At 37.5% G+C, this 24,497-nt stretch overlaps 2 protein-coding genes across 2 annotated transcripts; both read left to right on the top strand.

Annotated features, from left to right (window-relative positions):
- The first annotated feature begins 3,706 nt into the window (after window positions 1-3,706).
- On the top strand, window positions 3,707-8,279 carry LOC127647959 (CDP-diacylglycerol--inositol 3-phosphatidyltransferase-like). Its single transcript, XM_052132497.1, has 6 exons — window positions 3,707-3,849; window positions 4,195-4,329; window positions 4,413-4,566; window positions 5,832-5,913; window positions 6,022-6,103; window positions 6,291-8,279. Exons 1-6 carry the CDS (start codon window positions 3,807-3,809, stop codon window positions 6,434-6,436), a joined length of 642 nt encoding a protein of 213 aa, XP_051988457.1. The 5' UTR covers window positions 3,707-3,806; the 3' UTR covers window positions 6,437-8,279.
- Window positions 8,280-8,472: 193 nt separating this feature from the next.
- Window positions 8,473-24,059, top strand: LOC127647950 (vascular endothelial zinc finger 1-like). The gene is made up of 7 exons (XM_052132484.1): window positions 8,473-9,502; window positions 9,701-9,851; window positions 11,458-11,831; window positions 13,543-13,886; window positions 18,154-18,217; window positions 18,555-18,726; window positions 21,263-24,059. Exons 1-7 carry the CDS (start codon window positions 9,470-9,472, stop codon window positions 21,586-21,588), a joined length of 1,464 nt encoding a protein of 487 aa, XP_051988444.1. The 5' UTR covers window positions 8,473-9,469; the 3' UTR covers window positions 21,589-24,059.
- The last annotated feature ends 438 nt before the right edge of the window (window positions 24,060-24,497 follow it).

The following is a 24,497-nucleotide window of genomic DNA, read 5'->3' as shown; positions in this document are numbered from 1 at the left end:
TGTCCTCTCTTGGATACTTATGTTTATAGGCAGAAGAGGGGGAAAGAAATCAACACCTCGGTCCAACAGTAGCTCTGAGCCAACATGTAATATGTTTACAGCAAAACATGCTGGATTCTTAGAGTATCCTCTTGAGGGGGTGTTTCTGTAGAGGCTAGAGTTGTATTAAGGGTATTAATTGCTAAATGCATCATCCTGCAGTGTTTGAATGGTTGGAGCCATCCAGAGTGGAGATGAAACTGTTAATGCAGATATCTGAAACGGCGTGTAATGTATGTACGCTGCTGTAATGTATTGCAAATTAGATTGTGATGTTTGAAAGTGTGATGAGGAGAATGGTTGATCCGTGAACTGTATTGCTCAGAAGATAAAGGCCAAATAACATTCAGGTGAATTCACGAGTACAGGAGAACTCTTTAACACATGGGCTATTGAACTTGTACAGAAAATTATAAACAACAACTCATTAAAACCGATACAAAAATTAGTTTTCTTGTGTGGTCTGTTCTCATCTGTTGTTAGGCCTGTAACCTGTTCTCTGAATGGCGAGAATGCACATCTGGTATGTACCATCACCACGGTGCAACAGAAGGAAGAGAAAAGACTGTTTCCATAGAGACAGAGGCAATACTGAGTGGAAATTACTGGTTGCTTGCCAAAAGGACATGTTGGCGCTGGTGTTGGGCTATTTTTATTTCCAGTCACAAAGCCATTTTACATTCATTGATGTGATGTTTCCCAGTATTTCCATTAATGTTCTTGTCCAAAGTGTACTGTTACAATGCCATACAAAAAATTATGACACATCAGATTTTTCAAAAACTACAATATAACTATGAGGTGAAATTTCTATAAAATTAGGCTGAAAAGAGTTTCTGGAGAAGTGGTTTTATTCTTGTATGCTAATCATAATGGATCCAGGTGAAAGTAATTCAGCTTTTAAAAATATAAAACTTGCAAATGTTACAGTATTATGTGTGTATACACACACACATACATACAACTTTTAGTTCATGAGCACTGATGGTCTCACACCATCAGCACTCGGACGCTTCGTTGTGCATGTATCACTCTGCTTGTGTTCATGCCATTCTAAACTAAAGTGTAAGAGCAGTGCATATGTGTTAAAGGGTTAGTTCACCCAAAAATGAAAATTATCCCAGAATTTACTTACCCTCAAGCCATCCTAGTTGTATATTACTTTCTTCTTTCACCCAAACACAGAGATATAGTGAAAACTATCCTGGCTCTTCCAAGCTTCATAATGGGAATGAATGGTACCTTAGATTTTCAAGCCCAAAAAGGTGCATCCATCCATCAAAAAAGTAATCCATACGGCTCCAGGGGGTTAAAAAAAAAAGACCTGAAGCAAAGCGATGTGTTTTTGTCAGAAAAACATCCATATTTAAAACTATAAACTAATCACTGGCTATATGTAATCGTGCTATATGGCCCTAATTCAGCACTGCTGTGATTACGTACGGTATTCAGCCATATCACACTCTTGCTCGTGTATGTATATATATATACACATGCTTGATTCCCCCCCATTTAAACCTGAAAATTAGAAAAATTGCAAGACCTTGGAAACTATTAAGCGTCGGCAAATGAGAGATTTTAAGATTCTGCAGTATTTCTAGGTCACTAATCAAATGTATGCAAATTTGTGACATTGACCATATTGTTTTCGTTATTTAGATTTTTACTATAGGTTAAACTTTATTGGCTTGACAAAGTCTAGAAGTTTAAACTAGTTTTAAAAGTTTGAAGTTGGATAGTTATGCAGACATTACAGTAAGTCAGATAAACCATCAGCGAGAGAGAGAGAGTGAGAGCAATTTAAAGCAGATCAAAGGCCTGTTGTGGTTTTGTTTACATTTTACATTTTTAACAGTTGGAGTTTGTAATAAAGAGCATTCCGTTGGCATGTTTGAACATTCCATCAATGTAAGTCTGAGATTTTTCAGATATTTTATAATCTTGTTTGTGAAAACCACACAAGTCCGATCAGTCCGAAAAGATTTAGCACACTATTCCAGAACAGTCTGAAGGTCTGTGCTGAGTTTGGTGGATGTAGCTTAAAAGCTTTTGGAGGAGGAAGTGTTAGAAATTTTGATCTTGGTGTTGGAATTTTGTAAAAGCCCTAAACAAAGTTTGTAGAATAACATTATGTCAGCTTTGTCAAGCCAACATAATTTGAAAAGGGTGCAATATAGAAGCATGTTTTCCACTAGTACCCACTGTGGTGAATATGGTCTACTCTGCACTTCACGAGTTTGGTTTTAACCTTTTTCTTGCTTATTCCCTCTTAAAACTGCTATTAGTAAGCAATAAGGTAATAAGGCCTTGCCTGTATCCCCTTTTGCTGAGACTATATTCACAATATGGCACAGCCTCGAGTGCCTTATTGCTTTTATAAAACAGTCACCACATAATAAAATTAAGGACTCAAACTTATTGAAAAGGTTTTAAGTGAAATCATTAAATACCGTTAAATTTTTTTAGTTTGCAATTTAAGTAAAATAATGGTCAGCTATGGGTGCTGCATAGTGACACAAATAGCAACTCAATGAGAACAAGAACTATCAGTTTTTAAAGGAATAGTTCACTCTAAAATGTAATTATTTCATTATTTACTCAACTTCAGGCCATCCCAGATGTGTATCTTTCTTCTGCAGAACACAAATTAAGATTTTTAGAAGAAAGTCTCAGGTCCATACAATGAAAGTGAATGGTGACCAGAACTTTGAGGGTCCAAAAAGCACATAAAGTTAGCATAAAAGTAATCCATTTAACTCCAGTGTTTAAATCCATGACTTTAGAAGCAATATAATGGGCGTGGGTAAGAAACTGATCAATATTTAAGACCTTTTTTTACTAAAATTCTCCACTTTCACTTCCACATAATTTTTCTTTAGTTTTTTGGCAATTCACATTCTTAGGGCATATCACCTACATAGCCTACTGGCTGGGGCTGGTCAAAGGTGTAGATTTACAGTAAAAAGGAGTTAAATATTAATCTGTTTCTCACCCACACCCATCATATCGCTTCAAAAGATTTGGATTTAAACAATGGTGTAATAAACTTTTATGCAGCCTTTATGTGCTTTTGGGGGCTTCAATGTTCTTGTTGCCATTAACTTGCATTGTTTTGACCAACAGAGTTGAGATATTCTTCTAAAAATCGTGTGTGTGTGTGGAAAAGAGAGACACCCTGGATAAACCAGCTTAAGCTGGTAGCTGTATTTTGGAGCATGGTAGCTGATCATACCAGCTCAAGCTGGTTTTTGGAAGATGGTAGCTGGTCGACCAGCTTATGACCATCTTGGAGCAGCTCATGACCATCTTAAACCAGCTAACATGTTCCAAAACAGAACATGTTAGCAGACAGCTTAAATAGTTTTTTCCACTAGGGAAGTCATTCACAACTGGGATGGCATGTACATGTGAGATTTTTCAAATGTTCCGTTCAAGTTTTACCAATCCATTGCTGACTTGAGATCAACATTTTTTGCACATCACCATCCCCCGATTTCACACAGTGCTGTCAGTGACACAGCTGATTTGATTTGGGGTCAGCGGTGCTGCGTGATCCGTTTCTGACGCCGAGGATGGAGCGCGTGCTTATTAAAGGGGAGGACTCCTTTAACAGCGTGCGCGCGTACAGGAAGCATGACGTCACGCTTCTCTACAGTCTTCCAGCACAACCGAACAGAAGGGGTTGAAGAGGGAAATAGAAAACAAGAAGAGACGTTTCAGCTCTACGGCAGCTCCGTCCAAATTGAAACAGCCCAACGCTCGTGACCATGACAGAAGAAAACATCTTCCTTTTCGTCCCAAATTTGATTGGTGAGTGTAAATCCATACTTTCTGGTCCTTAACACCAAGTTACCGAAAGCAGATGTATTCGACTGGGCGTCACTTGCGCAAAGAGAACCGCAGCTTTCTAAAATACAGTTTCTTTAACTGAAATCACAGATATACATGTTGCTCTTTATTGTTATTTTTCCAATGTTCTTGCGCATGTTTGATATGATGTTATAGGCTGTCACTTTTTAATCCGCTGAAGTGAAGCTCATTTAATAAAGCAGATGCATCCACTAATATAGTATTGAAATGGTTAAGTAACTAGAGTGGCTGTTCATACTGCAGCCAGCACACTTTAATGCTCCTATACCATCCTCCTCTCTCTAGGATATGCCCGTATTGTACTGGCTCTGGTATCCTTCTACTTGATGCCCTGCTGCCCGGGCCCAGCAGTGTTCTGTTACCTACTGAGTGCCCTTTTGGATGCCTTTGATGGACATGCTGCTCGTGCTCTTAATCAAGGTAGTGATCTGCAGCCCATTTGGTACATTGTATTTCTATCTTTGTTTCTCACTCTTCTTCATCCGTTTCCACTCTTTCCATAGGTACAAAGTTTGGCGCCATGCTGGACATGTTGACAGACCGTTGTGCTACCATGTGTTTACTGGTGAATCTCGCACTGCTGTACCCATCCTACACTTTCCTGTTCCAGCTCAGCATGTGTCTAGACGTGGCCAGCCACTGGCTGCACCTGCACAAGTGTGTCAAACTCATGTACTTGTTTTTTGTTTTGTTTGTTCCCCAACCACCACCACCAACCTGCCATATTTTTCCCCTATCAGATCTGTTGACTTAAATTTAATAAATTAATAACACAAATTCTCAAGATTGAGAATGTATTACCATTTACCCTAAAAATCAAATCCACATCAGCTCATAATATGTCAAACTAGCACTATAATAGAATATTAAGCACCATATATCAGATGTCACAAATAATAAACAGAAGTCACTACGAGCGCATTTTTTGCCCCCCTCTTTATGAATTTCTGGGGCATTTTTGGTAGCATTTTGGCGCCAAGCCTCTCATAATTTTTGGCCCCGCTTAGACATTATTTTAATATATGACAAATGTAATTCATAGCAATGAATTAACACAAATTATGTCTGTAAACAAAGTAATTTGGAGACTTTAGATTTTCTCCACAGATGAACCAGTACTAATGATTAGAGAGAGAACGATAGATCTGTTTAGAGAGAGATCGATAGGTCGGATTCACTGATTAATTAATGCAGATATTTGCTTTTTGGATCTATTATTTATCTGCAAAAATCAATGCTGAAAGTTGTCAACATTGTTTTTTAATTTTTTTTTCCTCTGTGTTCCTTATTTTACTTCACACTAGGTGGGGATTTGCTGTATCTAAATATTTTATCATTGACAATATTCATCTATATTTTCATCCTCACTAAAATGCATATTTTGCTTGGATAAATCAGTGTCCTAAATTAAAGTGAGGGCATGCAAAGAAAAATGCGACCATATGGAAACGTCAACACACACATTGTGTCTCCAACATCATATCTTGTGAAAATGATTTAAAACACCCTAATCTGGTGAATATTTAGGCTATAAAAAGCTTAGTTATGTTTATACTTCAAAATAGAGCACTGTAAATTAGAAAAGTCTCCTCCTTTTCAAAATAAGAGTCCCTAAACATGTAGATAAAAGTCCCACGTTATGCACCAAATCTTCATTATTTTTTTATATTATTGGGACTTTGGTTGCACATTAAACTGCATCTGGGCTTTTATTCATTCTGGACTCTTGTAACCTCTAAGTCTGTGCCCGACATAGTAAGGAAAGACAAAAAATTTTTATTATTATTATTATTATTATTTTTTTTTTACATTGATTAATCGGTTATTGGCCATTCCCACCACCTTAGTTATCTGTATCTGCAAAATCCACTATTGGTCAAACTCTACTAATGATAAGAGTGTCCTGTTGCTGTTTCTGTCAGTTCCATGATGAGAGGAGCCACCAGTCACAAGACCATTGACCTCTCTGGCAATCCCATTTTACGGCTGTACTACACATCCAGGGTAACACGCTCGCACACATCACGAACTCCCAGAGTAACTGGTTGATGTTAATATATGCACACTTATGTAAAGAAGTTCAGATACCTGACATCAGTGTTTTTTCCACAGCCAGTGCTGTTTTTTATGTGTATGGGGAACGAGCTGTTCTACTGTCTACTGTATGTAATGTATTACATCGAGGAACCACAAGGTGAGTATGAGCCTTTGTAATTTTACACTTTCATGGTCTTTCCCCTCCCCAATATCATTCATTAATGTGTTAATATATTCAAATGACGGCTCAAAGTTATTACAATTTACTAACATATCAATAGCATAATCTCATGGTGCTTTGTGAGAATAACCGCTATTCTGTGTCTGTCTGACTTTGTGTCCAGTGTGGCTGCAGTGGCTGCTTGGAATTTGTGGTTTGGTGTGTCTGCTGAAGTCTGGCATTAGTCTCCTCCACCTCATTACTGCCTCCTGCAACATGGCTGCCATCGATGTGGCCGACCGTAAGAGCGAGAGGAGCAAAGTACAATGAGATAGACAAGAGTGCTGAAAGTAGGAAGAAGGGAGAAAGGAAGACCAAAAAGAGAGTGAAGGAGATAAGAAGAGAGAAAAGTGTTGACAACTGTGGGTGTGAAAATAAATAATGTTTAAGGCCAGTGCAGAGGAGCTAAAGGAAAACTATCATGGGACCTCGCAAAGCTCACTGAGCATTTGTATTTATTTGAAAATATAGATAATCAATGCTACCTGGGCAAATTCCTTACAGGTTTTACCCATATTCCTATAGTTGTGCTATTCATTGCTGTTGATGAAACTAGCTGCACTACTGTACATTGTTTTTGTGTCATCATATTGATTTTTATTTTGTTGGGATTTTTTTCTGTTTGTGATAATGGAGTAATCATGCATCATTTTAAGGGTATTTAGAATAGCTCTTGTTTTACACCAACAGTACACACACGCGGCTGACTTTCATGAAACCTGCCAAGAACATATCTTGGTCTTATTTTTATTCTCCAAAATGAAAAGAAACAAATAGGGGATTATATTTTTCATATGGAAAATGAAGCCTATTTTAAGGGCCAGTTACGTACATTTTACCCCCCAATTCACATTAATGTGATGCAAAAAAAAAAATATATGGTCATTAGGATCTTTTAATTGCTGCAGGTGAAAAAAGGATATAGTATTTATTTTGTAACGTATTTATATCAAGGTAGGACTTTTTGGTCTTTGCTTTCATTTTTGCTTATTTTAATAAAATTAAAAAAAAATTTGTACTACAATACAGTTGTTGCATTGATGAGAATCATCATTGGAAATACTGGGAATAGTACAAGTTAAATATCTGGATGCTGTCTGGACAAGAGAATTGGTGGGTAAAATGTGCTTAAAGGAATAGTTCACCCAAAAATGGAAATTCTCTCATCATTTGTTTTTTTCCTCGTGACATCTCAGATGTGTAGGACTTTATTTTTTTTTCTGCTGAACACAAATGAAGATTTTTAGAAGAATATATCAGCGCTGTAGGTCCACACAAGTGAATTGGTACCAAAACTTTGAAGCTCAAAAAAGCACACAAGGGCAGCAAAAAAAAAAAAAAAAACAGTGGTTAAATCCATTTCTTCAGAAGTGATATGACCGCTGTGGGGGAGATCAATATTTAAGTCCTCCCTGCCCAGTAAGTGGTGATATGCCCAAAGAATGTGATTTGCCAAAAAACACGTGAAAGTGGAGATTGATAGTAAAAAGTTATCTGTTTTTCACCCACTCATATCGCTTCTGAAGACATGGATTTAACCACTGGAGTCGTATGGATCACTTTTATGCTACTTTTATGTGATTTTTGGAGCTTCATATTTTGGCCAATATTCACTTGCCTTGAAAGGACATACAGACCTTAAATATTCTTCCAAAAATCTTTTTTTATGTTCAGCAGAAGAAAGTAAGACATACACATCTGAGATGGCATGAGGGTGAGTTCATGTTGAGAGAATTTTAATTTTTGGGTGAACTATCCCTTTAAGTGTCCTTAAAATAGTGTCACAATGCGGGAATACATCATAATAGTCCTAAATGTAGGCTTCGTTGTTTTATCATTAGATGTAGTATTTTATTGAACTGTCTTTAAATGAGCCTGTCTAGCACTATTTGGTTAGAATATAGTTTTGTTGCAGGTGTATCGAAGAACATTTATATATTTAAATATTAGTTTGAGGAGTGTGAAGCCATTATTATATTATACGCGTTTCGTCCATAGCCTGAATGTATTTTTGGGTTGTTTAAAATTTTTGAGCTGTTATAATTGATGTGAAATTTATGAGAGAATTAATTTTGTATTATATCAGGTGATTTAACAATAAAGATACCCTGAAACGAGATGCACATGTTTATATTATTATTTATTTATTAAGTTAAAACAGCGCACAGCTATTACCCTAATCGATTTCAGAGTCTGATATGTGTCTAATCCCACTGGGTGCGTATATTTATTATCGGCAGTGATCTTGGGTCGCTTATTATTTACCGCAGCTGCGTCTGCGTGCGTCTTCACCTTTAAGAACCAGAGACATTTTTTCCCTAGGCCAGTTCATTTTCCCCACATACGACCATCAAATTGTCTTCCTCCGGGGATCTGTGTGTGTTTTAACCGAGGTTTACAGAGTACCTTTAGAGTGGAGTTTATTTTCTCTGATCTCGTTTATGCCGTAATTTGCGTCGGCCGAAGTCACGCCTCGGAGGGGCGCGAGAGGACGACACCGTCGCGCTCGAGAACATCGCGTGGAGGAGGGGACGAAGACACAGAGGGGGTGTTCACTCAAAATATACTATCCCTTTAAAACAAGGGGGACACGGCGGTGGGGGAGAGATAGCGGGGCAGAGAAGACGGGATAAAAAAAGAAAAGGAAGAAAGAGCGAGGGTGGGAGGGTGAGAGCATTGTAGGAAAAAAGGGGAAAAATATGTCATCCTCTCGATTGAAATGCCGAGGCGGAGCCATTGACGATGACCGGTGAAGCGCTCGCCAGACACGAATGAGATTGAACGCAACGCCGAGGCTCAGACAGATGCCGCACGGGGCCTGGATGGAGAAGCTTATAATAAAATTGATGCCATTCTTTTTGCCCACGCCATGCGACCGCTGAGAGCAAATCAAACACAAAACTGCCATTTATTTTGAAATTATGTTATTTTGCATGACAACACAGTAGTGTCATTAACAAGAGAGCAAAACATGCAGATATACATTTAATATATTATTAATATATTTTAGAGCATGATAAGCCACTGTTATCTGGCAATGCGGCGTTGCACCCGACTTTGACAGCTGTAATCCATTTTTAATATGCATATTTTTTTATGCACTCTTTTGTTTTATTATTTTCATTTTACAAATAGTGGCTTTTAATTTTCAATACAAAGCACAGAATACGTGGTAAAAATAATACAAAAATTAAATACAATACAAACAAGCAAAGTGAGAGGTAAGATTGTTGATTTGAGAAAAATATATACATTTATATATACATATTTCCAAACGGCGTCTGTACTATTGCACACCTCAAGATGGATGCAGCTTGGAGCAATTTCCTCTTTCAGGTAAGACAATTTTTTTGAATTGTGAATGTCAGAATCTTGAATTAGTTTTCTTTTTGGGATTCCATTTAAACGCCACCTGTGGAATATTCATGCCTTACTATTTTCAATGTGTCCATAAAAAAGGGGCAGTGCCACTTTCATTCACAATCGAGGCAAAAGAATGTTTCAAATATGTGATTTTGCCCCTTTCTACTACAGACTCCGCCTTCACAGTCCCAAAATGAGGCGACCCTCCAATCGGATCTTCTACCGGAGCTCACGGATGCCACTCAGGACTCGCCCCCTGAACACATAGACCCGCCCACATCCACGGTGGACACGGCTGCGCTGAATGAGGAGCCTGTACCCGGTGAGGGAGGGGCAAAAGAGGAGGGTGTGAGGGGAAATCAGAGGGTACACAGAGGTTAGGCTGTTGGTTCTTGTAGTGGCATTCATGACTGGAAGGTGTTATAAATGGGTGACAGTGTTTATTAATCCCTTTAAAGAAGGGGTGTCAAACTCAGTTCCTGGAGGGCCGCATCCCTGCAGAGTTTAGTTCCAGCCCTGCTCCAAAATGCCACCTTGTAATCTTCAAGCACTACTGAAGACCTTGATTAGCTGTTTCATGTGTTAGGGTTGGAGCTAAACTCTGGGAACTGAGTTTGACATAATCCGGGTTCAATACAAGGTTTGCTCAATCAAAAGCATTTGTGGCATAATGTTGATCACCACAAAAAAATTTATTTGACTCGTCCCTCGAAGAAAAAGATTGAGGTTACAATGAGGTACTTACAACGGAAGTGAATGGGGCCAACTTTTAGAGGGTTTAAAGGCAGATATGTGAAGCTTATAATTAATTTACGTTACTTTGTCTGTTAAAACGTGTGAATTAATTGAGCTGTACAGTCATGTAAATCATTGTTTTATGGTAGTTTTAGGGTTACACCCTGCCCACAACGAATGCGTGCGCCATGTCACGTCAAAATACCCATAAACCCGTAATCGCTGATGCTGTCTACACTGGAAGCGTCCGATGCGTCAAGTCGCGTCATGCCGACAGTAAAGGATTGTCCCATTCCATTTTGCACTGCACGCGCTGGTGTTACTCCTGCCAACAACACAAAAAAACGGTTTAGAAAGTTTGTGTCGATGCGTCCAGTGTAGACAGCCTCAAGGCGGTGCGTTACGTCAGGTCAATGGACGCGACAGGTGTAGACAGGGTGTTATGCATTGCGTCATCATGGCAACGAAAGTTGTACAATTAGTTATACAGTAATTTTACACAAAAAAGGATAATTAATGACTTTATCATGCTAAAATCATGTTAACGTGCATAGTATTTACGTCTTGTGGCTATACTTTAGAAACATTATTTTAACGTTTGCGGAATGCCAGCATTTACTTCCATTGTAAGTGAACTGTAACAAGGGACAAGTCTAAATAAATGTTTGTTGTGATCAATGTTATGCCACAAATGGTATTATACTTTAGGATGACCCCATGTTTTCTCTATTTCTTATTTTATAATGCAACATTTTTTACTAGGTAAAATATCTTCTGTAATATAATGACATTTTTGCAATGAATATGTTGCTTATAAAAAGTTAAATTTTTCACAATACACTACTTTTGAAAAGTTTTCAGTTAGGAAACATGCTTTTTGTCCCCCATAATGGTGCATCTACCAGCAGGGGCTAATCGCTCATGTTAGCCAGCAAACTCTGACCCCCTGTTTTAAACAGGTTTTCCGAACATTCCCCTCATCTTCCATTGGTTGGTGTAACAGATATTTCTACCCTAAAATCATGCCATTGGTTGAACCAAAGTTGAGCTGTTGTGTTTTTGGGGAGACCAACTTACGAATGGCTTACTTATAATTGTCTCTGCATATTATGTTGGGGTTGGAGAACACATTTTAACATCAAAACAATTACACATATCACATATCACCATCTCTCTTGCTTTGTCTTTCCCAGTGAAGCCAGTTTCTGTGCCTGCCCGACCTGCACACATCTGCTCCATATGTAATAAGCAGTTTAAGAACAGTTATAACCTGCGGCGTCACCAGTCAGTCCACACTGGAGTGAAGATGAAGGACCGAGCCGCTAGAGAGAAAATAGATAGCGGGAAGGCTGTAGCACGGGTGGAAAGGCAGACCATCCCTCTTTCTCTTCTCCAACTGTCCATACCTGCCGCCATATCCTCAGTAGTTGACCCCATGGCACATCCTTCCCAAATCAGCAATCAGCAGCTAGAGACTGTCGCTGTCTCTATCGCCCCAGCAACGGTTGCTATGACAGTGACCCAGCCCCTCCCTACTGCAGTGGTAGTTACTGGGACAATGGTGCAGGTCAGGTTTGTTAATATATTTTGATCATATTTTGCTGCCCTTGTCCTTGATTTGACTTTTTCCTTTCATGCATTAGGCCAGAAGCATACTTTACTTAAAAGCATCCATGCTTTAAGTACACAATCGCAGATCTGAATTCTTGGCCAACATATTCCAAAAGTGTATTCCTGTTAATCATGGGTGGCAGTAGGGGCTTAAATGGGTATACAAATGTGCTATAGCAATTTGCAAACTTTAAGTTACGTGCTACGAAATTTGTGTGTTTTGCAAAACTCTTTTTTTTAAGACACGATGCAATAAAGCTTGTAAACTTTGACAAATCTAGCAACAATTTTTTCCTTCTTCTTAACTAACTTCAAGCACTCGTGCAGCGAACTACAGTAAGCCGAAAGGGACAAGAGTATTTTTATTTAAAAATCTGTACCATTAAACTGGACATTATCATTCAGGTAGTTAGCTATAAACTAATATATATTGATTTAACTAACAGTAATTAACCCAATTTAAACTTTTATTATCAACTGATTATCTATTAAATAAATCCCTATATTTATAATCAGATGATTGATCCATATGTATTCACAGGGGTCTGTCTGGACTAAGCCCCGAATATCCACTGACCCTAGAACCGCCCTTGTTGTTGAACATACTTAAAAGTGTGTTCTTGTGTTGCTCTTACGGGTAATAAGTTGCAATAGAGTTACCTTTAAACATCTTTGCCATTAAACTGGACATTATCATTCAGGTAGTTAGCTCATATTGATTTAACTAAAAGTAACTGACCCAATAAAGAAAACTGGCCGTTACACTAATGCCTGCTATAGCGCCCCTTGTGGTAACACTGAGAATGCATTCTGAATTGCATTTCGGAATGCAACATGCAAAGAATAGTTAAGCTTAGAATAGTTAAGGCCAAAACATACTCTATGCAAGTATGTAAATGCAGACACATCTAGCTACGCAATGCATTGTTGCATTCCAAAATGTGCTATCACAACGCAATGTGTTATCTAAGCAATCGCATCTGTGAACATGTACTTGTGTAATACACCCAGTGTATGTTTCTAGCCTAAGAAGTATTTTTGTTTACGTATTTGCGTAGAGAATGTTTCATTCCCTATATCTATCATTTACTCCTTTTTGTTAATTTTTACCTCAACATGGGCCCTGTCTCAAGTGCCAGTCATCCTTCGAGTCTACACTTTGGTGAAGTAATGTAATATTTTGCAACTTTTGTGTGAAATCTGCACCTGTGCAGGCTCTGCAATAGGATGCACTTAGGGTGCATAGCAACCACCTAAGAAGGGGTCATGAGCACCCTTTTTTAAAAGAAAAAGACACCCTAGAGTCTTATAGACTTCATGGACACATCAATTGTGCCATTTGGGAAATGTAATGATTTCTATTCACCATTATTTCATCACACGCTCACTCTCTTATAATGAACTTCAAAAATGTGTATCTGTTTAAAAAGTTCTACTCCTAATTCCCAAGTCACACCAAAAATCAGGCTAACCCTCCAGCAGTTGTGTAACATGGTCTCATACCTGCTCTCACCTCATTATTGAACACTCACAGTCAGTTGGTTAGTAGGTCAGGATAAAAATTGTTTATGCATTACCCAGAAGAGAGAAAAAGATTTTATGTTTTTGTGGCTTTGACCACAAAAATGACTCGGGCCGAAAAAACATTCTGTTTCATTGTTTTTCAGGCTGCTCCAAATAACAACACCATGGATAACCTGACTAATCCCACCCCGATCCAAATATCTATCCCGATAACAAACCCGCTGCCAGTAAATCCAACTTCCATTCGTAATCCCAACCCCAATCCGGTAAGGAAGAACCATGCTTGTGAGGCATGTGGGAAGGCGTTCAGGGACGTGTACCATCTTAACCGGCATCGGTTGTCCCATTCGGATGAGAAACCGTACTCCTGTCCCATCTGCCAACAGCGGTTTAAGAGAAAGGATCGGATGAGTTATCATGTCAGGTCACATCAGGGAGGGGTGGAGAAACCATATGTGTGTCCCCACTGTGCCAAGGGCTTCTCAAGGTAAGATCAATACCTCTATACACCTGTATCCACATATACAGTGCGTTCATAAAATATTCTTCTTTTGTTCCACATTTTGTTATGTTGCAGCCTTATGATAAAATGCTTTAAATAAAAAAAAATTCACATCAATCTACACTCCATATCCCATAATGGCAAAGCAAAAAAACAGATTTTTGATAACTTTGCAAATGTATTAAAAAGAAAAAACATTTCCATAGTATTCAATCCCTTTGCTATGACATTTGAGATGTATATCAGAGCAAAAGCCTAGCCATGAGGTCAAAGGAACTACCTGCAGAGCTCAGAGACAGGATTGTGTTCAGGCATAGATCTGGGGAAGGCCACCAAAAAAATTTGGCTGCATTGAAGTTTCCCAAGAGCACAGTGGCCTCCATAATTCTTAAAGGGAAAAAGTTTGGAACATCCAGGACTCTTCCTGGAGCTGGTCGCCCAGCCAAACTGAGCAATCAGGGGAGAAGGGCCTTGGTAAGAGAGGTGACCAAGAGCCCGATGGTCACTCTGGTTGAGCTCCAGAGAAAAAAATGCAGAAGGACAACATCACTGCAACACTCCGCCGATCTGGGCTTTTTGGCAGAATGGCCAAACGGAAGTCTCTCCTCTGTGCAAGACATATGAAAGCCTGCTTGGTATTTGCAAAAAAGCACCTAAAGGACTCTCAGACTGTGAGAAACAAGATTCTCTGGTCTGATGAAATGAAGATTGAACTGTTTGGCCTCAGTTCCAAGCATCATGTCTGGAGCATGTCATCATATCATCTGTGCAATACCATCCCAATGGTGAAGCATGGTAGTTGTAGCATCATGCTGTGGGGGTGTTATTTAGCAGCAGGGACTGGGAGACTGGTCAGGGTTGTGGAAAGCTGAATGCAGAAAAATACAGATATATCCTTAATGAAAACCTGGTCAGAGCAATCAGGACCTCAGACTGGGCTGAAGGTTCACCTTCCAACAGGACAATGACCCCAAACACACAGCCAAAACAACACAAGAGTGGCTTAGGGACAACTCTGTGAATGTCCTTGAGTGGCCCAGTTATAGCCTGAACTTGAACCCAATCGAACACCTCTGGAGAGACCTGAAAATGGCTGCCCACTGATGGTCCCCATCCAACATGACAGAGCTTGAGAGGATCTGCAGAGAAGAATGGCAGAAAATCCCCAAATCCAGGTGTGCGAAGCTTTTCACATCATACCCAAAAATACTTGTGGCTGTAATTGCTGCCAAAGGTGCTTCAACTAAGTACTGAGTTAAGGGTCTTGATATGTGATATTTCAGTTTTAAATTTTTTATAATTTACAAAGTTGGCAAAAATCTGAAGATAGATGTAAAAAAAAAATAAAAAATGATTTAAAGCACTGAAGCATATGACTGCAACATAACAAAATATGAAAAAATTATTGAATTATTTCAATACACACACACACACACACACACACACACACACACACACACACACACGCTGGGAATAAAGAGGCACAATTCACAGCAGGTTCCAAGTATAATGGTCCAGTGAGCATTATACTCTAGTTCTGACTGAATGTAATCGTTAAAGTGAAAGCCATAGAGAGTTGCCCTATTTACTAATTTGAGACGGAAAATAGGTTAGCATGATGAGGAATAAGTGACCTCCTATCTGTATTTATCGGTCTATCCCCTATTTAGACACATTTATATCCATGTGCAGGGCTCAACAATAAGGATTTTTTGGGTTCTGGATATTTTAGCTTACCCTGCCAAACTGAAACGTTTTGCCAAGTGTCAAGCAATGTTTTTTAAACTATTAATATTATTAAACTTTAATATTTCTTCATAAGAAAAATGTGCTAAATAAAAGTTGCATCGTTACAACTTTGCAATAATAGCTTTAAATAGTAAATAGATAATAGCGCTCCTGCCAATTACCCAAATGCAACACAGAGTCTGCATCTGAATAAAATAAATTAATGATTCATAAATAAATTAAATAATTAAATCAAAAAGGAATTAAATCGAAAAAGTGCATATAAACATGTTTTTACATGCATTTCAATTGTAAATTTAAGGGCGATTCCTGAGCTAGTCCTGTCTTTTAACTGTTTGGTCAACAGTATGTTGGACCTGTTTTAAAGGAATGCTCCATTTACAGTGAGGCACTTACAATGGAAGTGAATGGGGACCATTTTTGGAGGGTTTAAACAAAAATGTGAAGCTTATAATTTTATAAAAGCAATTGGTAACCGGGAACCGATTCTAGTTCAGAACGGGTTTCATTCTTTAAAAAATACCGGAATCAGATGATCTTCGTCACTTTCGTTTCCGTTAACGGTTCTCCTGCGTGCAATTTTCCGCCGACGCGGTTGGAAGAACGTCCTGAAGTAGTCTGACAGTGTTTGCAGCTGCGCATCTTCTCTGCAGTAGCGCTGCCTTCCACTGACTCTACATCGTAAAAACACACAGTGTATAATTCCCGATTGAACGAGTCTCGAGCCGGCTCTTTTGATCTACAGCGTGAAACATATGGCGCTTCCGGTACTTGTCGATTCCCAAAAGAATCATTCGAATGAACCGGTTCTTTTGAATCAACAGGGCAAAACATGTGGCTCTTCTGGTACAGTTCGATTCCCGAAAGAATCATTCTAATGAGCCGGTTCTTTTTAATCTAATGTACAGCGCTTCCGTTTATAGTCCCAGTATACAAGTAATCTTATACAGATGTGTAAATTATGAATGTCCAAATCGAAATTATATAATAACTGTTGAAATCTCAGAAGCCTGAAGTACAACATTATGCCACAAAAAACACAGTCTAAACTGTCTCTGTTTCTGTTTATTTAATGATAACCTGTTTCTATTAAATCAAGAAGTGCAGAATGGCTGGTTGTTTGTATGACAATGTATAATTAAAGCTACATGAGAGTTGTCATAATATGTGGAATTTTATAAAATAATTAATGAAATATGCCATCACATTTCTTGTTGGTTTAGGTTTGTTTATTTAAAAAATATATTTAGGAACTATTATTGGATTATTGAATGCAATAATTATGTCTCTAAAAAGTCTGCAAACCTTCCTTTTACAAGAACTGTATTAAATGTTTTTTTGATTGGTTACATCTGCTCTGTACGAATCTGAAATCATCTCATTATTTGGTAACAGACTGCAGAGGGTAGTAAATACAAAAAGAATCGCATTTCTCAATTCCAAATAATTCTTCAAAATAATTGTACTTAATTATTATTAGTAAGAATTACTGGAATCGTTAAGGAACCGGAATCGTTCAATTCCTTACAATTAACATCCCTAGCATTAATTCTTCTGTTAAAACTCAAGTATTATTTGAGCTCTAATGTTGTAGAAATTGTCATTTTACAAAATGCCGTTGAATGAGTTTAAGTTGTATTGAACACTAATATCTTTAGCAGCTGCATTGCATCTCACTGTGTCTTTCATCTGACACTGTGACCATTACATTATGAAGATGGAAAGGTCTGTGTTCAATACAAGTTAAGCTCAATCGGCAGCGTTTGTGACATAATGTTGATAACCAAAAAAATGTTTAAACTATTTTTTTTTTTAAAAACAAGCAAAAATCACAGTTACTGTACGGCACTTACAATGGAAGTGAATGGGGCCAATCTATAAATGTTAAAATGAACACTGTTTCAAATGTACATTATAACATTGTTCGAGTTGACATGATATTAGTGTGATAAAATTGCTTTCTAACAATATTTGTGTAAATTTATATCCAATATTGCAACTATGTTGTCATGACATAATGCTGGTAAGTCTTGCAATCTGGTAAACAATGTAACATGGTAAATCCCTGATATTATTACACTAAAATCATGTCAACATGTATAAAGTTTACGTCTAGTGGCTCTACTTTTGAAACCGTGTGTATATTAATGTTTATGGATTGGCCCATTCACTTCCATTGTAAGTGCCTAACTGTGATTTCTGCTTTGTATGCGCCTTCACAATTTTGCACCTCTGCTCAATCTACCTTTGCAGCTCTGGCCTGACAGGGTTCTGTCAGCTGGCACTCACCTCTCTCACACTGGCTTTTGGGCCATCCTTATTGTGAAGCCCTTATGTGATACTATAGAAAGAGGCAGATTTCAATATCTCCGATGACCCTCTTCTTGTTCACACAGAGATGATTGCAACATTCACACAAATGCACGAGAGCTTACCTCTGCTAATTATCGTCATTTTGTAAACATTGCAATACTTGATTGAGCCCTCTCTCTGTCTTTTCCAGGCCTGACCATCTTAACAGTCATGTGCGACAGGTGCACTCCACAGAAAGACCTTTCAAATGTCCGGTAATCAATATCTGTTTGCCCTACCAATGACGGATGGTAGTGTTTGGAAAAGTTGATTGCAAACTACACCTTTAAGTCATCCTCCCTTGATTTGTTTTCATTAAACCTCAATCCATCAATAACATAACTGAGCATTACATTGTCTTTGTGGAGTCTAACAGAGAGCTCTCAAAGCATCTGTTTTCTTATCATATGTGTACGTGGGCTGCAGCCATATGTGTCTGGCAGTGTGATTCGAGATCCACATATGTATAGGGTTGCAATACCATAGAGAATGAATAATGTGCGTGTTTGTACCATAAAGGTGCTTGATGAACTGTTGTTCTTGTTTCTTCAGACATGTGAATCTGCTTTCGCTACTAAAGACCGGTTACGAGCTCATATGATAAGACACGAGGACAAGGTTCCCTGCCACATCTGTGGCAAACTTCTCTCCCCTGCCTACATCACAGATCACATGAGAGTCCATAACCAATCACAGCATCACGTGTGCCACCTTTGCAACCGCAGTAAGTGTCTGTGATTATCTCATTTGTTATCTGAAATGCTATGCTATCACCTCATATACTAATTCCTGTTATTATTATTTTTATCTCTGTTATCTGTTTTCCAGTGTTGGGTGTAATTTCGTTACAAAGTGTTCAGTTAACGTAATCTAATTAAGTCATAAGTAACACATTATATTTTAAATCTCATTATTCAGATTGCAGCTACTGACTTTCAGTTAAGCAAACTACATTTACGTACATTACTTTGGTAACATATATTTCAGAAATAATAATATTTATTACAACAGGATTATTATGATGTTCATATGCATATATTTGAGCATAGTATAACTGCTATGGGTACGCTTATGCAGTTATTGTACGAGTAGCTAGCCAGGTGTTTTATTATAGTCAACCAGTACAGTTAGTACAGTATGCAACTCAACGAGACAACGTGTCCTGTCAGTGATCGTGTGTGCTGTGTGAATGATGTAGTGATGATGTAGTGCTGTGTGTGACGACACAGACTAAATTATATCACTTATGTAGAGTGCATGCAAATGTCCGCAATAAGGATAGGACAATACCATAAATTATTAACCATGAGCAGGACATTTGGCACAGTGAGACCCAGTGAGAGAAAACAGCACTTAGTACAATCATAGTGCAATAAGATTATAGTTTCTAAAATGCCAAATGTAAACCTAACATATATGAGATAGTGTTCTGTGAGGGTTAGCAGTTTAGAGGTAGCAGTTAGGTTTAGGGTAATAGTAATATAAAGTTTGTAACCAGTATACAAGTCCATGTATGTGTGTATGTGAATGTGTGCGCGTGTGTGTATATATATGTGAATACACATGTGTGTGTGTGTGTGTGTGTGTGTGTGTGTGTGTGTGTGTCAGTCCAGTCTCTGAGTATTGAGGAGTCTGATGGCTTGGGGAAGAAGCTGTTACACAGTCTGGCCGTGAGGGCCCGAATGCTTCGGTACCTCTTGCCAGACGGCAGGAGTGTGAAGAGTTTGTGTGAGGGGTGCGTGGGGTCGTCCACAGTGCTGGTTGCTTTGCGGATACAGTGGTGCTGAATGTATGACTTGCGCAACAATTAAGAAGGAATTATAAACATTATTTTGTATTCGTTGAGTGGAACACCAAAAACATTTTCTGTAAAAAGTGTTTTAGGAAGTAACTTAAAAGTAAAGTAATTTGTCATGTAGTTACAATTCAGAGGAGTAATTATTAATATGTAGTGGATTACTTTAAGATACTTACCCAACAGTGCTGTTTACCTGCAGCACTATCACTTTTTCAGGTACTGTGATTAAACTATGAATCAGTGTTTCCTACAAAATTCTGGTTTTGAAATGAGGAGATTTTCATTTCTTTGTCTTAATCTTTTTTATTCGAATACCATGTACAACAAGGTTATTGTAACTTATGTTTTCATGTAAACATCCAGTCAGTAAATATTAATTTACTAACTGCTCTAAAGAATTTTAGAAATAATTCCTTAGAGTGATTTAAATCATAAACCCTGTAAAGTGTGAGTTTTTGACTGATTCATTACAATAATTGGCTCATAAGTGAGTCAGATGTTAGTAACCACGGTAACACTTTAAAATATTTACATTTAGTTAACAACATTACTTAAAATGAACTAACAACGAACAATACTTTTACAGCATTTATTAATCTTAGTTAATGTTATTTTCAACATATAGTGATATATTTTTAAAATCAAAAGTTGTATTAGTCAACATTAGTTAATACATTATGAACTAACAATGAAGAACTGTATTTTATTAAACTAACATTAACTAAGATGAATAAATACTGTACAAAATCTATTGTTCATTGTTTGTTCATGATACCCAATGCATTAACTAATGTTAACAAATGTAAACTTATTATAAAGTGCTACTATAACCCCTCAAATGGATTCAGCGAAGTTATTCATTACACTACTGTCTTGTGAGTCTTTATAACCAATTCATTGAAAGAACTGGCTTGTAAATGAGTCAAATAAATAAGTCACTAAAAACAGATTCAATTAGTAATTCGTCAGACTGATTAAAACAAAGAGTTTGTGAGCCTTTTTGATGGATTTATTAATTGAACCAGATCATTATCATGCATTTTGTAAATTAGACTGCATTGGTCGTACTTTGCTTGTTTTTGCATGCAACCAGCGAAAACGTCTCAACAGAAAGAAGACATGTTGTGTATTTTTTATTTGTATTATTTCATGGTACAGTCATTTTATCTTACCACATTCAATTCAAACTCACAACTTTGGTTATACATAATTTATTTTGCTGAGGCGCTGTTGATTCAGCAGCGCTACAGACACCCCACTGAATAGGAGCAGAAAACACTGCTATAAATGATTGTCTTTAATTTCTTTAAAGACAATAATTGTCTACTCTTTAATTGTTTTCTATTAATTCATCTTTTAATTGTTTCAACATTGAAAGCTAAAATCAATAGCAAAAATTGCAAGTGGGAATTGTCGTTTTTCTATTCCTTTCTTCATAAAAGTCATCCGTATTTCCACCTAGGTTTCACCACACTGACATACCTGCGTGTCCATGCTCAGAAGCACCATGGGCAAGAGTGGAAGGAGAGTGGGGTCGGCCGTGGCTCCGGCCCAGGCGGGGTGCTGTTATGCCAGCTGTGTGGGGTGCACTGTAAGACACCCACGCAGCTCCAGGGCCACATGGCCACCCACACCAACCAGACAGACCCCAACGTCCCATGCTCCATCAGCAGCAGCAACAGTACTGTGGCAACTGTAGGCGGAGCCATTTCTGTGTCAAGCCCTCCAGTTACGGTTGGACTGCTGGTGACTGACTGCTCCAGCATTGCTCCTCAGAGCCACAGCTAGCCAACATCACACCATGAGGAGGGATGGTGGATGAGGTGGGGATTATTGGGTGGGAGAGGAGAAAAATGTACAAGTGTATTGGCCTGTACAGGTGAGCAATGGAGAATGTTAGGAAGAGCTGGGCGATATACAGTATGTATAAAAAATTCACAATGTATTTGTGATGTTTTGCTGGCATTGTAACATTAAGCAACATTAGCTATGATGCAAATAATGCAAAAAATGTTTGCTAGCATTTACCGGACGTTTCTCCTTGTCTCACGACTTTAATATAATTTTATATAATCTTTGACTTATAAGGATAGTTCCCTCAAAAAAGAAAATTCTCTCATAATTTTCTCACCTTCATTCCATCCCAGATATGTATGACTTTCTTTCTTCTGCTAAACACAAACATTTTTAGAAGATTATTTCAGCTCTGTAGGTCCATACAATGTAAGAGGATTAAAACTTTAAAGCTCCAAAAATCACATAAAAGCAGCATAAAAGAAATCCTTATGACTCAAGTTGTTCAATCTATGTCTTCAGAAGTGTTTTGTTAGGTGTGGATAACAAACAGATTAATATTTAAGTCCTTTTTTTTACTATAAATGTCCACTTTCACTTCTATAATGTGAAAGAAAAGTTGAGCGTGGAGATTTAGAGTAAAAAATGACTTAAATATTGATGTGTTTTCACCCATATCTTTTCTGAAGACATTGATTTAAAAACTAGAGTCATATGGACTACTTTTAGGCTTCTTTTATGGGGTTTTTGAAGCTTCAAAGTTTTGGCCACCATTCACTTGCATTGCATGGACCAGATCTGATGGGTCAGATCAAACTATATCTTTAAACTACAGTTGCAGATATACTGTGTGTAGAGTTGGACAGTTGAATTTGTTTCTAAAAATCAGTTCAAACTGTCAATATAGTGAAATGATTCAAAACTAATGCATTAAACATGTTGAATCTACTTGACCGGTTTGAGGATTCCTCTGATTGAAAAAACTAAAATAGTTAGGTGTTTATTTTTTATTTTTTGCTATCGCCCAGCCCTAATGTTAGGTCTTTTGTCATGTATGAGTGGTATGTCATCCACTCCACTTATTTCACTCGTTGGCCTAATTTGTTTATTAACGAGCAGGCAAAGAGGAGGAATGTATGCAAATCAACATTACCAATCAAACTTCAAACTTTCCCCATTACAGGCTGCTATGGAAATGACAATACAAAGATTGCCATGGTAACTTACCCATAACCCACCCTTCCCCCCGCCCCGCCCCATCCACCTCAAACCTTGCAGGCACTGTGCTGGAACTGAATACCTCCTCAAAAGAAGTATGACATTTTGTGAACTCAAGAAACATTAACCTGCTTCAAATACATTTGTATGTGCAGATGGAACAGCTAGTCCTACTGTATTAGTTGTCCTTGATCCGTTCTGATATTTTTTTGAAGAAGTGCCCCACGTTTCTATGAAGATCTGATGGACGTCCGAGTTGAACGTCCCCATGGAGAGATCACTCTGGTTTTAAATGTAGGCTGTTATTAAGTGCTGCCCCAGTTCATTATAAAAATTCCAGTGTTAAGGAATGTAGATCACATTATGCCTTCTAACAATTTCCTTATATCATAATGGCTCCGATAAAACTCACTCCTACATATATGGTCTTGAAGAAAAAAAGTGATTCATTTCATAAATTTACTCTGTTGTAAGAGATCATTCCATCTTAAATGATCTTTACATGACTTTTTAGGGGATCAAATATGGTGCCATTTCCTCTCATTTCTCCCTGCGAAGGGTTGTTAAGGTTTTAAACGTGGTCACATGGACAAAATATTTATATTTGTAATGTACGTAGGTTATGTGAACGCTACACATGTATTGTTCAATGCCTCCTTTGATAATTTTCACGATTCTCATTGATTCTGATTTATCTCTGGGTTTGTTTCTTAGTGAAGACATTAAACTAATGTAATCATGTTGATAATAAGCTGCATAAGATCTGTAACCTATGTTTCCAGTTCTGTTTGTGTTGACGCTTGTTAAACGCCAATATGTGTTGGTGTCGCTGTACTCTTATCCTAATTAATCTCTGTACAATGATCATGCATCTAATGATACTGGATTGAATTTAACTGACTGCAGCCTCTGTTGTTCTATTTGGTATACTGTATCATATTATGTATGTTGTCACCTAGTGCTGTTATGGAACACTTTGGCTTCCCATTCTTTTTGTTAAAACCATGCAAGGTACAAAGCCTGTGTTTTTTGTAGTGAGTGAGAACTATTAGATATGCTAGATAAAGTACTTTTTACACAAAATGTAGCGTTGACAGCATTCATCATGCTTAACCATTCAACCCTGTTACCGATGTTATTTTTAGGGGGAAAAAATATTGTACTTTTTTTTTCATTTATGAGAAGTTTAATTTCATTAATAACTATAATCCAACACTCCAAATATTTTATCCTATTAATTATTTAATATTTACGCATTTCAATTTAATAAATAAATTCCATCAAATTTAATGGAGTAATCTTTAACAAAATTAAAATTATAAAACTTTAAATATTTTTTTTATTTTTTTTTATTTATTAAAGATTACTCCATTCAATTTGATGGAATTTAGTTATTAAATTCAGTGAGCTATGTTATGTTATAAAAAGACAAATCCTATTCTTTCATTTATGAGAAGTAAAACTATAAACTTATGGCTCCAAAATTGAGTTTTTTTTATTTTTTATAATGTTTATAATTATTAATTTTCTCTGAGAAATTTTTATTTTTATTTAATGTTTATCGGCAGATAATTGTCAAGCTGTATTTAGACATGTCCCAAATTTTGGTAACAGTGTTGCGAAAATTGCATACCTATAGAACCTATATATATAGAACAGCTCATTAATATTTAGTTTGGCCTCCC

Source organism: Xyrauchen texanus, chromosome 8 (assembly GCF_025860055.1).
Source record: "Xyrauchen texanus isolate HMW12.3.18 chromosome 8, RBS_HiC_50CHRs, whole genome shotgun sequence".
NCBI classification, from domain to species: domain Eukaryota; kingdom Metazoa; phylum Chordata; class Actinopteri; order Cypriniformes; family Catostomidae; genus Xyrauchen; species Xyrauchen texanus.
The sequence above is the reverse complement of the archived record's forward strand: the minus strand, read 5'-3'. Positions and strand labels throughout refer to the sequence as shown.

Coding starts and splice junctions, on each gene's coding strand:
- LOC127647950 (XM_052132484.1), top strand. CDS start 9,470: ATGGATGCAGCTTGGAGCAATTTCCTCTTTCAG. Junction 9,503..9,700: donor GGAGCAATTTCCTCTTTCAG/GTAAGACAATTT, acceptor TTTCTACTACAG/ACTCCGCCTTCACAGTCCCA. Junction 18,727..21,262: donor GTGCCACCTTTGCAACCGCA/GTAAGTGTCTGT, acceptor ATTTCCACCTAG/GTTTCACCACACTGACATAC.
- LOC127647959 (XM_052132497.1), top strand. CDS start 3,807: ATGACAGAAGAAAACATCTTCCTTTTCGTCCCAAATTTGATTG. Junction 3,850..4,194: donor TTTCGTCCCAAATTTGATTG/GTGAGTGTAAAT, acceptor TCCTCTCTCTAG/GATATGCCCGTATTGTACTG. Junction 6,104..6,290: donor TTACATCGAGGAACCACAAG/GTGAGTATGAGC, acceptor CTTTGTGTCCAG/TGTGGCTGCAGTGGCTGCTT.